Source organism: Panicum virgatum, chromosome 5K, assembly GCF_016808335.1.
Source record: "Panicum virgatum strain AP13 chromosome 5K, P.virgatum_v5, whole genome shotgun sequence".
NCBI lineage: Eukaryota > Viridiplantae > Streptophyta > Magnoliopsida > Poales > Poaceae > Panicum > Panicum virgatum.
The window spans coordinates 2,082,916-2,099,263 of record NC_053140.1 but is presented as its reverse complement, the minus strand read 5'-3'; the positions used below and the strand labels follow the sequence as shown (position 1 = coordinate 2,099,263).

The following is a 16,348-nucleotide window of genomic DNA, read 5'->3' as shown; positions in this document are numbered from 1 at the left end:
GCCAGGGGCGGATCCACGAGGGGGGCTAGGGGGGCTCAAGCCCCCCTACGCTCCCCTAATTACACGTAAAACACTGTAGCAAGAGTCCCAAATCACCATTAAATCTTCACACAAATCAACATTTTCATTGTTTCAGCCCCCTCTTATCTCCCAACGTGCATCCGCCACTGCATGTAGCTCTGCATTCATGCAAAACACTCGAACGTGATTCTAGGGTGTACTTCATGAACATGAGCGAGAGACACAGCAATAGTAAAAGCCCTATGAATGAATTGGTGTCCGCAACCATAAAATTGATTCCTATGCTTAAGAAGGCAAATTTAATGGTCCAGTTTACCTTTCGCCCCACTGGCCAATTTTGCCACCAAAATGGCATACCTAGATTGCCTCTGGGGTAATTAGTCAAGGAGTGAAACGGTGAGTAATTTGCAAAAGTTAGTCACGGGAACAAATGAGTAAATTTGCAAAAGTTGCAAGTAATTGTTTATAGAAAAAGTAGTTAGATACGGAGTAACTAATCAGACTCAATTTTATTTGATAAAGTGAATGGACTATATAGTCATAGGAGAGAAGTAATTAGTCATCGAAATAAAAATTAGTTAGTACACTTACTCCTTTCTTGTTTCCGAGTAATTTTAAATGTACTGATAAGTAATATTTATACAATTAATAAATAATTATCCGTAGATATAGCCATATACGCAGATAAACAAAAATTGACTGCCCTCATTTTTGGAACAAAAGAAAGTGAATAAACATCTATGCGTGCATCTATTCTTACATCTTTCTAGCTTGCAGCTTCTCCAACAGATATGCAAGGTTATCTACACGAACCAAATAAAATACCAAATCATGTGAGGAGATACGGGGTACAAGTAAACTGAATAGCTCAATAATACTCATAACAAATTAAAGAGCACTTGCCCATCGGATGTTGTAGAATCCTAATTCCTCGCTGGCTCCATAATGCTATTTCAGTAAAAAATTGATTTCACCAAATCCTAATTCCCAAGCTCTGATAATGATCTCCCAGATCCTAAACGTGTGTGAGATGAGATTGAGGATGGAAAGGGAAAAACTACCGGATTAACAATTTGATTGGGTGTGATAAGAGATTTGCGTCTAGTGATCCTTTCAGGGCAAAAATAATAGGATGGTCCTAAATTGGTCCGCCGGAACGGATCACAGCCACGACATCTCCGCAGATGACGTGCATGGCCCGAGCAAAAGAGGAGAGCTTCCCATGTGATGCCTTCCGTCCTCCGGATGCAAGAGCCGCCGATGAGGGATGCAAGAGCCTCATCAGCAGAAGAGGAGAGCAGCTAGTGGCGGAGGCAGGATTGAGCCTAGGCGAGGCTCTCCTCCTTTTCTTTCTTCTTCATCCTCCCATTCTCTCATTTTTCTTCCTCAAATTTGTAGGAGGAGCTTGGGGGGGTCTATGGAATTTCCGCAGCCACCGCTGGATCCGCCCCTGAGAGCAGCAGTTGTAGGGACGCTGCTGGTTCGTGCAGCCGGTGACCGGAGCTGTCGCATGCTACCGCAGTCGCTGCCTGGCTCGTCAGGCTCAAAAACCTCCACGAGGAAAAAGAGTGAATGCGAAAATAATTTGTGCTGAAAGCGTACAGAAATATATGCCGCGAACTTATTATTATAGTGTATTTATTATCCCACAATCTTCGGTTGCGGAAGTAAATATGACGAGGATTTTACTCTTTTACGATTTCATCGATTGGCCGGATCACGGGCGGCGTACCGCGGTGTGTTGAATACTATTCAACATATTGTGAACAAAATATACAGCATATATGTGTGTATATATACAGGGACAATCTATTCTACACGCACGTACGTGCCGATGGATCGAAAACACCCACGTCGATCTACCGATACACTCCGTCCAAATCGGATCGGCCGATTGATTCCAGTGTTGCTTGCGTGTATTTCTAGACTGCCGTCGGCAGGGGAGGGCCCAGGATTTGAGTTTTCGGTATTCGAAATTTTCGAAGGGCGAAAAAAAAATTTAGGCAGCCTAAGTATATATTCATAGCACATAATTAATTATCAAAATCATAGCTCTTATCATTACATAACTTAAAATTATTCGACACGAAAATAATAGATGTACTAAACGATCAACATATCCAAGTTGCAACATGTAAAATAAATAGAGGATAAAACAACAAAATGATAAGAAATCTTACAAATTTCACCCTACAGGTTAACTTTTCGATCCTTAATGCCTTGAAAATAAGAGATGATGTCCTCATCCTTAGTTTGCAAGAAGACCGCAGATCAGTGATAGCACTACTACCCTTCTTCCTCTTCATGTTTGAACCTAAAAATTACAATCACTCGAGTCACTACTCACTACATTGCTCCACAATTGTCACAAATTAACAAGTAATCGCTAATTAAAACTGCACACTGCTCATCATCTGCTTACTCACCTTTCTTTTTTTTTCAGAACTGTTGATGAATCACTGAATCATGTGCCGTCCGCCCCTCGCCCTTGCAATCAGGCGCCTCGACCGGCCGACCCCCTAGCCGGCGTCTGGCGAGCCCGCGCCTGCTTGGCCGCCGCCCCGCCGCGCGCCTCCGCTGCCTGGCCGCAAGCCACCGCGTGCCTCCGCCCTCCGGTGCTGCAGGGTCTGGCCGCCGCGCGCCCTGTCTTGCTGGCCTGGGCCGCCGCGCGCCGCCGGCGCTGCCGTGCCTAGCCGCCGCACGACGTCGCCAGGCCGCCACTAGGGTTTAGGGCTGGGGGCAGGGAAGGGCCAAAGGGGGCGGGTCGGCACTCGACGTCTCGGCAGGAGCTAGGGGCGATGGCGTATGGGAAGGGTGGGGACTGGGGAGAGGGAGTCGGGTTGGGCCTGGGGAGTTGAAGAAGGTGGAGTATTGAGCCTAAGATAGAAAATATGATTGAAAAGCCTGTTTGAGGTGGTATTTTGCTATTTTATAATACATACATATGCTATACACTATACTATAAATTTTTTTGCCAAAATTTTTGGATATTCAATTGAATACCCATGAATACATGTGGGCCCGCCCCTGGCCATCGGACGGCAAGCGCTATGCGCAGCCGTATAGGTTGGTCGTAGATTTTACAGCTCTCAACTTGACACCTTAGCTTGTACTAGTATGAAGGCACGCTATGGTGGAGAGATCATCCACGAGGGTTATCGTCAAATGCACATGCTTCAGATCGCATAACATCTTGCCTTTTCTGAATATGAATATCAGTACTCTCCTTTGAATACTGTATTAGCGTGAATGATACAATATATGTGTTCCAAATCAGCTTGTGAATGACAAAGTTTTCCAAATAAGAGAGAGTATATATGTGCAGTATTTACATTTTTTAAACACGGAATAAGCATGTATAAATAAATGACATGCTTCCTCTCAAAATAGTATGTACGCATACTCATTCATCATGTTAAAAGTATGTACCCGTACTTTTTTTGCAGGTAGTATGTACTCAAACTTATGCTTCACATATGTCGAAAAGTATGTACGTAAGTATGTTCACATATTCAGCCTCCAGTCTCCAGTCAGAGAGTATGTACTCATACTTTTCTTAAAAATAATATGCATACTTAACCTCTTTTTTTTAAAAAAAAACATGAGCACGTACTCATAATAAAGTATTCGCAGGCAGGCAAACTTTTTTTTTTGCGAGGAAACAGGCAACTCTCTCCAAAACGAGAATTGCCGTACGTATATACATGCATACTTCATATATTTAAGTATACGTATATATTGCTGGTGACGTACGAACTGATTATGTTTGTTACATCATAACTACCAAGCGTGAGTTAACGATAGTATCTACGGATAAGGTGGTATTTTAATTAAATTAATCTGTTAATTAATTAACTAATGGATCCACAAACCCACTAATATAGAGAAAGTAGATACACGGAAAAAACTCGTCATAGCCTCCGATAATATAACGGTGTCAATACTAGTATTTTTTTAACAAATACGTGGATGAATGTATGAAATACAGTATAGTGGTTGGCCCAGTGGACACGACACAATGGGTGGTGGACCCCCCCCCCCCCCCGTCGTGGTGGTGGTGGTGCACGTCCGCTCCAACAATATACTCCTACCATCCTAGAAAGTTTTTTTTGGCTACAAATGTCCTGATGATAATGCCTAGAAAGCTACTCCCACAATCCTAAAAAGATGCAACTTCTTGAGAAAATGATTTCAAGTTTAACCTAATTCATACAACAATTTACTAACATTATGTCTCTAGATTTGGTACGAAAATATACTACAATGTTTAATCTAATGATATTTATTTTGTAATATAAATATTAATACTGTTATGTATAAATTTAGTTAGATTCCACGTAAAACGAGAGCTGCATTTTTTTTTGGAACGGGGGGAGGGGTAGCATAGATCAAATTAAGAATATGGCCCACATAGATTTAGTCGGTCTTGGAAGAATAATGACTCGACCTAGCTACTTCTAGTGCCACAGTAATAATGCTGATATTTGTAATGCGGAGGGGAAAGATGAATGAAGACGGAAAAGGACAAAAGGATGCTTATCCGTGAAAAGGGCGGCATGCCTTTCGGACAAAAGCCTATGGACTCGCAGGCGGCCCGTGTACGTAGCCTCACTATGTTGTGGGACCCACATCCACGGAGCACATGCCCCAGCACCGGTTCACAAATTTTCTTATTGCTATATCCACCTAACCGAAGAACACACACAAACACTCGTTGACTTCTCCACTAGCGCCCCCAAAAAGACATGCTAATAGTAGTATAAGAACAAGCTGATGTTAGTCCAAAACAATGTGTACTCCCTTCAAACTTTTTTATAAGGCGTTCACATATATCAAAATTCAAATTTTACAAACTTTCACTAATAATTTGACCAATAATTTTTAACTATTATGGAACAAAATTGATATGGATAGATTTGTAATCAAATGTACTATCCAATAATTTTGAATTTATAATCATAACAATCATAATATAAATAAATGAATGGTCAGACTATAATTTGGGAGCCCTTGCCATATCAAATTATGCCTTATAAAAGGGTCTCGAGGGAATATGAATGAATGGCGACGTTGGGTTTGTTGGGAAAATAATTCTAAGAGGAAAACATGTGTCTCCATCCAACTAAAGTTGAGGGCCTGTCTATTTTTCAAAGGCAGGATGTTGGAAAAAAGATAACAACTTGTACTTAGAAAAATCCACTGCGAGCGAAAAGAATTCTGACAAGTAACTATGGCACAAGATACAAAAATCATGTATCACCGGCAAATATTTATATACAATTATATGTATTAACTCGAAATAAGATGGTACGGCGATCAAGTTACACACCTAAATTTTTGTACTGGAAGAATGTGTTGCAGGGCTTGTTTAGTTCCAGCTTGGCAGCTCGCTGGCCAGGCAATGATTCCAGCCCCAGTCGATCAAAATCAAACGCCTGGGAGCGCTGCCTGGCCAGGCAGATTTGCCCGGCCTCAAACCAAACAGGCCGCGTGGTGTGCGTGTTGCAAATTTGAGGGAGAGGATCAATGCGTCGGAGTCGTATCTTTCAGAAAGATCGCAAATGGAAGGAGGACAGTGGTGAGCGCATCACTTGCAACAGTAAAAAAGTGATGTGACGGCTAAAAGAAGGAAAGAAAGGAAGGTGAGGGGATGGGGTGGGGGGAGCATGATTGACGATGATGCTCTGCTCTCCACCGAATTCCCCACTCCAGCAGGTGGAGCTGCGTGGGCCCCGCAGCATCACCGCGACGCCTCCGACGCCTCCCTTCCCCTCTCCAAAAAAGGGACTGCTGAAATCTGAAAGGTAATGGGGGTGAGTCACAGCAGCAGCAAGCAACAACATCAACCAAAAGCTGCTGCCGCTGCTATTACCTCCTTTTCTTTACTTTCCTTACGAGGAGAAAAAAGAAAGAAAGAACAGAGAAAAGAAATATATATATATATATATATATATATATATATATATATATATAAGAGACAGCAAGCGCAGGTGCTGCTCTCTCACTCATCACGAGCCAATTCAATTATTGTTTCCTTTCTTCAGCTGCAGACCTGCTTGCTTGGCCGCCGCCTGCCTCTGCCTGCCTCGGGACCTTTTGCGCAGACGCCCTCCGCCTTCCCGTTATTTCTCATTTCACTCCTCCCACATTTACACTCGGCCCCCATGCTCGGTCAAATCTAATCCCAACCAGGCCCAGGCCCAGGCCCAGGCAGCCATGCCGACGCCGGTGCCCGCCGCGCGCCAGTGCCTCTCCCCCGCCGCCGTCGGCGCCCTCGACGCCGCCGTCGCCTCCGCGCGCCGCAGAGCCCACGCCCAGACCACCTCCCTCCACCTCATCTCCTCCCTCCTCGCCCCCACCGCCGCGCCGCTGCTCCGCGACGCCCTCGCCCGAGCCCGCAGCGCCGCCTACTCCCCGCGCCTCCAGCTCAAGGCGCTCGAGCGCTGCTTCGCCGTCTCCCTCGACCGCCTCCCCTCCACCTCCTCCTCCTCCCAAAATCAAAATGATCCTGCCGCCTTGGAGCCCCCCGTCGCTAACTCCCTCATGGCCGCCATCAAGCGCTCCCAGGCCAACCAGCGCCGCAACCCGGACACCTTCCACTTCTACCACCAGGCCCCAACAACCCCCAACGCCGTCAAGGTCGACCTCTCCCACCTCGTCCTCGCCATCCTCGACGACCCCCTCGTCAGCCGCGTCTTCGCCGACGCCGGATTCCGGAGCGGCGACATCAAGCTCGCCATCCTCCGCCCCACGCCGCCCGTGCCGCTGCTCGGCCGCCTCCCCGCGCGCGCCCGCCCGCCGCCGCTCTTCCTCTGCAGCTTCGCCTCCGCAGACGATGCCCAGGTCCCCTCGCCCGCGCCCGCCCTCGCAGGCGCCGCCCCGGGAGAGAACAACCACCTCCGCATCACCGAGATCCTCTCCCGCGGACGCAACCCCATGCTCGTCGGCGTCGGGGCCGCATCCGCCGCCGACGACTTCGCCAGGACGTCGCCCTACCGCATCCTCCCCGTCGGCCCCACCTCCGTCAATCAAATGGACCTCGCCGTTGCGGCACCCGATTCCGGCCTCATCCTGAGCATCGGTGACCTCAAGGACCTCGTCCCCGACGAGGCTGACCTGCAGCTGCTGGAGAGGGGCCGCCGGGTCGTCTCCGAGGTCACCCGCCTGCTCGAGACGCACAGAGCGGGGCAAACACTCTGGGTCATGGGCTGGTCGGCCACCTACGAGACATACCTCGCCTTCCTCTCCAAGTTCCCTCTCGTCGACAAGGATTGGGAGCTCCAGCTGCTGCCAGTCACCGTCAGGCGCGACGCCGGCCCTGCAGCAGCCGGAGCCATGCCTCCTGCCACCACTGCCACTACCTTGCCCAAGCCTGCAACAACAAGCAGGTCTTTTCTATCCATCTGGGCTCGCTCCACTTGTTCCCCCCTTTTTTATTATTATGCATACATGTGCGCTCGTTTATCGCAAGCAAGGTGTTTCTTTTATGTCTGTTAATTTGTTATCACCACAAGTACTATGATGCATGATTAGTTTAATGTTTGGGGAGTATGGGTTTGTGTGTTTGCCCTTTGTAGCATGGCTGTTTCCCGGACATTCTCATATCCCGAGTCATGTAAATACTACTGCAATTAGTAGTGGCGCATTTTGGTCAATAGACTTCCTCCTTTAAATATGCTATGTCTTGTCCTTTTTATCGGTTTTACTCATTCCAAGATGCAGACTTCTCTTGTTGAAAAACTTTGATCTGGAGGCCTGACATGCTTGCTTTAGTAATCAAGTAAACATGCCTGTTGCCCCCTTTTATTTTGTTTTAAAAAACACATAATATCAGTCCATTGAGAAACATAGAGGCTTTGATAGCAACATATGGACAATAGGCATAGCCTATTTGGAAATGTTTTTGACTTATACTCCCTCCCCAGGATATAAGGCATGGTTAAACTTGGCACGGTCTTTATAATCATATTTGACTCTTAATATATTCTATAATATAATGTTTGTAGCTGCAAAATTATAGTTATATGAAACTACTTTTAAATATGAATACAATGATATGATTGTTATAAGATAAAGTTTTTATTATACAAGATTAATTGTAGGTCAAAGTTTTAAAGTTTGAATCTTGAATTACGTGTGTGTCTTGTATCAGACGGAGGGAGTACTATACATGTAGCTGTTATGCCTTTAGCTTTCGAGTTGCACTCTATTTTTAGTGTGTCTTCTGGATGCATGATCCAGCTATTCAGGCAGACTGATGTTTACTTTCCATTACACGTTGTTTTGGATGCTCCGCTGATGCTGCTATCTGTATTCTTTATTGATTCCATAGCTTGTTTGTTACTTTACGATGATTTTGCTAATTTCCAACCTTTGTTTTTAGTTCCATGTTCTCAGATTAATTGATTATTTTTTTACTGCATGTGCATTGCCTAAACTAGAGGTTTCATTGCCAATATATAGCATCTACGAAAATAAAGAAATAAAAAGAGAATAAAAAAAATGAATAAGGTCATGCACTGGAAGAAATGCAGTTTTGTGGCCAAGTAGAGCACGTTTCCAGTGTAAAGCTCTATTGCACATAGTTGGGAGTCAGGACTTGGGTTCAGGTGTGCATAGCAACTGTACAATAGTTATCCTTTTTTTTTATCCGTATCATAACTGCATATATGACTAAGTAGCTGAAGAGATTCAAAATTGGAGCTACTCCACAGCTAAATATAGCTTGAATTTGGATATCTTCTCCTTATTCTCATAAGAAAATTTGGATAATTGTACAGCTTGAGTCTCGTATAGTATTTCCATCACTTGTGCTAGAAGTTAACACAACGCATAACATGTGCTGTTCTTTACAAAGTGACATCCACCAGATGGCTACTGTTTAGGAGTTTTTATGCTCAATAGCATCGGCAGGATCTAACAGTTTCAAACTTGTAATTTGCAGCATGATGGAGTCGTTTGTTCCTTTTGGAGGTTTTATGTGCGATGCCTATGAAGCAAATAGTCTCACAGCAAATTCATGCCCTCAGGCCCTGCGATGTCAACAGTGCAACGACAGATATGAGCAAGAAGTTGCAACTATCATTAGAGGAAGTGGCATTACAGCTGAATCTCACCAGGAAGATCTACATTCTCTGCTGCAGAATGGCATCATGATGGATCCCAACAGTGGATTTGATGCAGTCAAGGTGTGAGCCTACTTCTATCTTCTAAAATTTTGAAGTTAAATAGTGAATAGTTTTGGATATGATTGGTATAAAAGATGTGCAGTCTTTCTTCAGTGCAGGTTAGAGATGATCAGATGGTATTGAATACAAAAATACTGAATCTACAGAAGAAGTGGAATGAGGATTGCCTGCGGCTCCACAAAGGTTGCCAGAGGATCAACAGAGATCCCCAGTGGTTTCCACATTACATTGGTGTTCCAGATGACAGAGAAAGAGGACCAAATCCAAGCCAAGGTTCAGAGGCAGTTTTACCTCAAAGGGAGGTTATTAAACCTTCGGTGCTGTCTGCTTCACATATCAATACAACTGCAAAGAGTATTTCATCGCCATCTATTTCCAACCAAAGGAATGCAGACCTTGTATTGAACCTTCAAGTCAGGCAATCAAAGAGTGATGAACCCCTTAATGATAGGGCTGTGCAATCCCAACTTTCATCCAATTGTAACAACCGTGAAGATCATGTGTCACCATCATCTTCTGCACCTGTGGCAACTGATTTGGTTTTGGGTACCCCTCGTGGATCTTCTTCCAAGGATTCAAGTAATGCCCTGGGTAAACATGTAGAGGATGCCGATGGGTCAATACAGCTGATGCCCAAGAAGGTTGGTGATTTGAATATAAAGCCTCCCCAGTTCTCTGTGCAGCCTTACTCTCGCTCCAGGAGTTCCTCAAAGTGGGGTCAAACATCACCTAGTGCTCTGCATTCAGCAGTTTCAGTAGGCACTTCTGCCTTTGGCCAATGGCAGAGGCCTTCACCCCATGCAGCACAAAGTTTTGATTTGAGCAATTACAAGCTACTCGTGGAACACTTGTTTAAAGCAGTTGGGAGGCAGGAGGAAGCCTTGAGTGCCATTGGCGCATCCATTGTGCGGTGCCGATCGATGGAGAGGCGCCGTGGTGCAAACATGAAGAATGACATATGGTTTAGTTTCCATGGCCCTGACAGCATTGCCAAACGGAGAGTTGGTTTGGCACTTGCAGAGCTGGTGCACGGTAGCTCAGAGAACCTGATTTATCTGGACCTTAGCCTCCAGGACTGGGGCAACTCCAATTTCAGAGCAAAGCGTGCCACAGACTGTATCTTTGAGGAGTTAAGAAAGAAGCCACGATCAGTTATATTCCTTGATAATATCGACAAAGCTGACTGCCTTGTTCAGGAGAGCCTGACTCATGCCATTGAGACTGGCAGGTACAAAGACTTGCATGGGGGGAGGGTGGCTGATCTTAATGACTCGATTGTAGTTTTGTCTACAAGAATGGTTCAAGGATGCAAAGATGCTTCTTTTGGAATGGAAGAGGGCCATTCTTTCTCGGAAGAAAAGGTTCTTGCAGCTCGTGGACATCAACTGAAGATCATAGTTGAGGCAGGCACAACGAACATCGGTGGAGGCCCTGGAGGTAAAGTGGTAGTTTCCTCCAGGCACTCCTTAAGCAACATTCAAGCATCTCTGTACTCCAATTCTTTTAGTAAGAGGAAGCTCAACATATCTGATGATGGCGGAGGAAAGCTAGAAGAACCGCCGAGCACATGTAAGCGACTGCATAGAACATCAAGCATTCCATTTGACTTGAACCTCCCTGTCGACGAGGCCGAAGCCGAAGCCGATAATGGTGATGACGACAGCAGCAGCAGCAGCAGCCATGATTACTCGTCTGGCAACCCAGATGGATCTGTTGACAACCTGTTGCGTTCAGTTGATGAGTCAATCAATTTCAAACCGATTGACTTTGGCAAACTCTGCGAGGAATTGCTTGAGGAGTTTATCAATACCATGAGCAGTGTTGTGGGTTCTGGGTGCAGGTTAGAGATAGATGTTGGGGCCATGGAACAAATGTTGGCAGCAGCAGCATGGGCATCAGATTCAGAGGAGAAGCGGCCTGTGCGGACATGGGTGGAGGAGGTGTTTGCCAGGAGCCTTGAGCAGCTGAAGGTCAAGTGTAAGGATGTGAGCGGGTCTACTCTGAGACTCGTCACGTGCGAGGACACGCTTGTGAAAGATGAAGGTTTTGGACGTCTACTTCCCTCAAGAATCATCACCATAGATGGATGATGATGATGATGATGTGTCTGTATAGGGATGGTTTATTTGCATTATTGGTAGCTGTAAGTATTGGCGGCCGTCATAGTAAATACTACTAGTATAGCGGTATTGATAGTACAGCATGACGCCATCATTAGTTTTGGTCGCTGAATAAGCAAAGAGCAGTGTGATTGCAAAGATACCTGCTGTCAAGTGGGGCACCAGATCTTGTAGGCTGGAAACCTGAAGTCTGGAACTGAAAGCTGGAGGTTGCTGGATTACTTAAAAGAGCATTCATGGTGAATTTGGATTGGTAGAACACAGACAATCCCAATTTGTCATTCTGCTGCAAGCTTAGTGAGATACCATATGTTGTCTCCAGCCCTGTAATATATGATCCTAAAGGCTGTACTGGTTAATGTGTATGGTTGATTACGTATGATCACAGCAAAGCTTTATCATCATGAAATCATGATTAGTGTAGTCAGTCCAAGAAGGATGCATCACGGAAGGTTAGTTTATTATCTTTTTCTTGATTGAGCAATTATTGCATTGGGATGATCTGGAAGATGGGATTGAATACAACGAGTACGTAGTTAAATTTCTGTGTCTTCACATTGGTGTGCTTTTATATCTGCGGTTCATTCCAGACATTTGATGTTTGTGACTTTGTGAGAAGTAGCAGAAGTGATTTGTTGGTGACTTCTTGGAATTCTATACTCTGTACTTTTCAGTTCTGCTCCTGGCCTTTAATCCGAGTACCAATTAGTGTTGGTGGAATGCGGATGATTGATCAATGTTGCGTTGATGGTGATTGGTGTTATGCTTATGTGTATTAACTAGTATAAGCTGTGTGTTTGCAGCATATGCGTACTAAGCTGTGCTTGTGGTAGCTTCTTTTTAAGTTGTTCCTAAGGGTTCATGATATGTTAGATAATTCCATTTACCTGTGTTAACTGATCAGGGAATGAAATCACCACAACTGATGGTATTTGTCTTAGTTATACATAAATGGTGGCACTTCTTTTGTTTGAATGATGAGCTGTTATATTAGTGCTACTTGTCAGAGTGTTTCTTTGGATGGACAGTTGGGTGATATGCCAGCTCACAATCTTTTGTGGATGAAGTATGCAATAGTTCTGGTGCCTCATCATTACAGCTTCCTTCCATGTGATGCTTGTATACTAAGTACATACTTTGTTTTTGTAGTTGATTATCTTAACCTAACATGTTCCATGCCTTTGATGATGATACTTGCGGAAGAACTTTACCTTGTGACAATTAACTAATACTATATTGATTATTAAACATTGAAAGGAGGGTGGAGGCCTTGATGATGGACTAAGGTCAGGCCAAAAACTATTTGGTTCGGGGGATCATCGTACTGCAGAGGTGTAGACGGCATTGTGGCAAAAGGGCACAAGAAGATTTTGCGCATGTCTCTTTAGGTTCATATTGGTTCATGAAAAGATGACAAATGATAGCTTGTGTCCCTGGTGATGCCTTAGAAAGGTTAACTTGTCTCCAAATTGTCTGTGCCTCTGTATGCCTACAAAGCACTTGGCAGCTAGAGAGAATAACGTTTGTCATTTCTGGTATGTGATGAGAAGCTAAAACGGGATGATATGTAGGGCTCTCCCTTCTGTTAGTATTGTTTATTGTTTTCAGGAAGAACGCTGAATAAAGTCTTGAGAATCAGGACCTGAGCATTTCCAGTTTTGTATAGCTGGCGTACGACCAGTTTGTAGGTCGAAAACTGAAACGGCAGCGCGTCGGGGTACAAAACGGGCAGCTTGGAAGACCGTGGTTGAGGGCGGAGGGTCGGAAACGCCTAAAATTGTCTCAACACGCACTCTGCCAGCTCGGTGAGCTAACAAAATGTCTCAGCAGTCTGCATTGCTCCTGGTGAACGAGCATTAACGCTGCGCTGGCCCCCGGCCTGATGCTGATGGCTACCTACAGAAATACGCTAGCTGGGATTCCTTATCATCAATCATCCCGAAGTGAAGCTCCCTCCTTACCCGTACGGAGGAGTGCACGCACGCGTCACGGAACGGAAAGGTTTACCTGCTTTAATTAATTTGGTGCCCAATGTTTGATGGTGAAATCGTTGGGTTTTGCCTTGGCCGATCTGCACCGGTGGCTAGCTCGCACCTGCACCGGACCTTCGCCTCGCCTTCCAACCAACTCCACATGGCATCGCGCGCCATGGCCATCCGGCGCCGTTCGCCTTCACCTGAAAGGATAGGTCAGACGAGAAAGCGTGTCCGGCTTCTCCGCGCCCGGCCGCCTCCATACTACTAGTATATACTACTACCCGGGATCCCTCTTGTTTTCGGTAGTCTTGCCTTGCGCCGGCTTGCATTGGTTCTCCACGCCTAGCTAGCCAAAGCACGACAGGCTCCAGCGACCAGCGCAGCACACGGCAGCAAGCGACGCGACGCGGCGGCCGGCGCCATCGAATCGATTGCGGCTGATCGAGGATGTGCTGCGGCGACGGCGAGTGCCGGCCCCTGGGGTGGCTGCTGGGCCTGCCCTTCGCGCTCCTCGCCGTCATCGTCTCCTTCGTCGGCGCCATCATCTGGATCATCGGGTGCGTCTTCTTCTTGCGCTGCCTGCCTTCTTCAGAAATCATCAGAATCGCCCCCCTTTTTCCGCACTTTTCTCCTCCTCCGCGGCGGGAAGTGGATCAGCCATTCAGCCCTTGTCCGCGGCGAGACTAATTAACCAAATTTGGTTGCTGATGATGCTCTGACGCAGGCTGCCCATCTCGTGCATCTGCCCGTGCTGCCTCTGCGTGACGCTGCTGCTGGAGGTGGCCGTGGAGCTCGTCAAGGCGCCGCTCCATGTCATGACCTGGTTCACCTCCAAGATACCCTGCTGATATCTCGATCCCTTCGTCCATTATTCCATTCTTCCACCACAGCTAGCTAGCAGCCTTCCTAGTACAGTACTAGTCATCACCATTCGCCAGATCCATCATCCGGCTGTGGTGGATTCATCGGCTCTCGTGTGCGTCGTCCACAGATTGCTCGCTTTTGTATATTCGTATATCATCGGTTGATTTGTTTGATTCGTCTTGATACTCTGGTGGATTCTGCGATTGATTTCCAGAGATTTGGTGACTCTGACTTTGTGATCCACAAGTAATGCTACTGTTCTTGAGTGCTGTGGAAATCTGTGCCTGCTGTCGATTTCGGCAGTGCCTGGTCTTGCGTCTGACTACAGTTTAAATGCAAAATTTAAAATTTCAAAACTATTAAATGTGTGCGGCACAAATATTAAATCTAGATAAAATAAAATAAATTAATTGCATAGGCTGCTGATAAATCACGAGAGGAATCTAATGAGTCTAATTATATCATAATTAGATACTAATTTGCCACAGTAAATATGTACTAATGATAGATTAATTAGTTTTACTAAATTTGTTTCGTAATTTACAGATGAATTTTGTAATTAATTTTATAATTAATTTATATTTAATACTTCAAATATAATAAGATTTATTTTTAAAATTTTTTTACATAGCATCTAAACAAGACTAAAGTACTGGCAGCTGTGGGGATGACGATTGACCAGCGACTGCTATGTTGACGGTGATCGGCTCATCGGCGCACTAACTCAGGCGCTGTTAGGGACGAGTCCTCAAAACGCACGCCGCGTTTAAGCGGTAAGCGGCCGCACGCCGCGTTTAAGCGGTAAGCGGCCGACGGCTCGCTTCTCGTTTTTTTCCCCACCCACATTCATTCACTCGATTATTGCGTGGCTAGCGATGCCCCAACGCGCGACGAACACAAGGTGTTTGGCGGATTTTTTCTGCGTTTTCCGCGGAAACGCAACGCCAACGCCGTACCAAACACGCCCTCAACCACGGCTGCCTTGCGTGTGGCTTCCGCGGCGGCGGCCGGGTGCCGGGTCGTCCGTCGGGACAATAAATAAAGGGCCAAAAGATACGTGTAAGAGGCGGCGCCGGCGGTGTAGCGATGTGGGCCTCAGGCAGAGGAGAGGTTGGGCTTAATCAACACCTCCGTACTGGACCCAATAGGCCCAGTTACCAGCGTGCTGTGGGCTTTTGTTTCTCATTATTCTTCAAGTTCCGGTCAGGCAGGCATATACGGTAGCCCAAGATCAGAAACGGGGGAGTGTGGGCATGTCACATGTGGCAGTTGTGGGGGGCAGCAGGGTTGAAGGAGGTCGGATCTGCCCGGAATAGCTACATATCGCGCGCGCGACAAAAGTCCCACCCATCGCCTGAAGCGGCCCACGTACGGCCCATCACCTCCTCCTCCAACTCCGGCGAGATTCCGGCGAACTCCGGCGAGGTTAGGGTTCCGGGTTAGAGGTTCGGGTTGCGGGGGGCGGCTGCTCACCATCGGCCATAGAGGGAGGGCCGGCGGCGGCAGGCCGGCCCGGCGGAGGAGGCGGACGCGGGGGCGGCGAGGGCGCCGCCGGCCGGGAGGTGGGAGATGGCGGTTGGGCCGGCGCCGGGGTCGGGGAATCGACGGCAACGGCGGCGGTAGACGGAGGCGGCGGTGGCAGGAGGCGGCGGCGGCGAGACCCTAGCCCGCCCGCGCCGGTGGGGTGGAGGCGGGGCTGGGCGGTGGTGGAGGGGGATGAAGGTAGAAGAAGATGATGAGGAAGGAGGAGTCCGGGCTGCTGGCTTCTGGTGATGGTTCCACGAACCATCACCTGAAGCGATGGCTAGCTGCGCCCGGATCTGCCGGCACCGGAGACGAAGAGGCGGGCAGCGTGACTGCGTGAGGCGGTGAGGGCGAGGATAATTTAGATTTAGTTCGTACATCTTTTTTATCCCCTCAAATAATTCAAAATAATTGAAGTTTTTCTATTTGGAATCATCTTAGGCATAATTCTTGATACTTTAGAAGGATTATTCATGACCGCGAATTTGCAATACAGGTTGGGGATTAATTGGATCTTGGTGGGGTATGGATTGGAATAGGAGGAGGTTTGGACTTGGAATCAAGATCGGGAAGTAATGCTCATCTGATCAGACACGAAGAGCACCATGGACTATTGGATTAAAAAAGGTGGACATTTATTTGCGCAGATGCTCGT

The 16,348-nt window shown here is 46.7% G+C and overlaps 2 protein-coding genes across 3 annotated transcripts; both read left to right on the top strand.

The window, feature by feature from the left end:
• Positions 1-6,015: 6,015 nt before the first annotated feature.
• On the top strand, positions 6,016-12,967 carry LOC120705601 (protein DWARF 53-like). Of its 2 annotated transcripts, XR_005688002.1 has the most exons (4): positions 6,016-7,409; positions 8,966-9,209; positions 9,308-11,781; positions 12,587-12,967. XR_005688002.1 is itself a non-coding variant. In XM_039990033.1 (3 exons), the coding sequence occupies exons 1-3, from the start codon at positions 6,238-6,240 to the stop codon at positions 11,297-11,299; spliced, it is 3,408 nt and encodes a 1,135-aa protein (XP_039845967.1). In that variant the 5' UTR covers positions 6,016-6,237; the 3' UTR covers positions 11,300-12,967. The 2 variants fall into 2 exon arrangements, 1 of the variants encoding a protein (XP_039845967.1); XM_039990033.1 differs by having other exon boundaries at positions 9,308-12,967.
• Positions 12,968-13,488: 521 nt separating this feature from the next.
• On the top strand, positions 13,489-14,446 carry LOC120705602 (signaling peptide TAXIMIN 1-like). The gene is made up of 2 exons (XM_039990034.1): positions 13,489-13,862; positions 14,030-14,446. The coding sequence occupies exons 1-2, from the start codon at positions 13,753-13,755 to the stop codon at positions 14,151-14,153; spliced, it is 234 nt and encodes a 77-aa protein (XP_039845968.1). The 5' UTR covers positions 13,489-13,752; the 3' UTR covers positions 14,154-14,446.
• The last annotated feature ends 1,902 nt before the right edge of the window (positions 14,447-16,348 follow it).

Coding starts and splice junctions, on each gene's coding strand:
- LOC120705602 (XM_039990034.1), top strand. CDS start 13,753: ATGTGCTGCGGCGACGGCGAGTGCCGGCCCCTGGGGTGGCTGCTGGGC. Junction 13,863..14,029: donor GCCATCATCTGGATCATCGG/GTGCGTCTTCTT, acceptor GCTCTGACGCAG/GCTGCCCATCTCGTGCATCT.
- LOC120705601 (XM_039990033.1), top strand. CDS start 6,238: ATGCCGACGCCGGTGCCCGCCGCGCGCCAGTGCCTCTCCCCCGCCGCC. Junction 7,410..8,965: donor AAGCCTGCAACAACAAGCAG/GTCTTTTCTATC, acceptor TGTAATTTGCAG/CATGATGGAGTCGTTTGTTC. Junction 9,210..9,307: donor GTGGATTTGATGCAGTCAAG/GTGTGAGCCTAC, acceptor TCTTCAGTGCAG/GTTAGAGATGATCAGATGGT.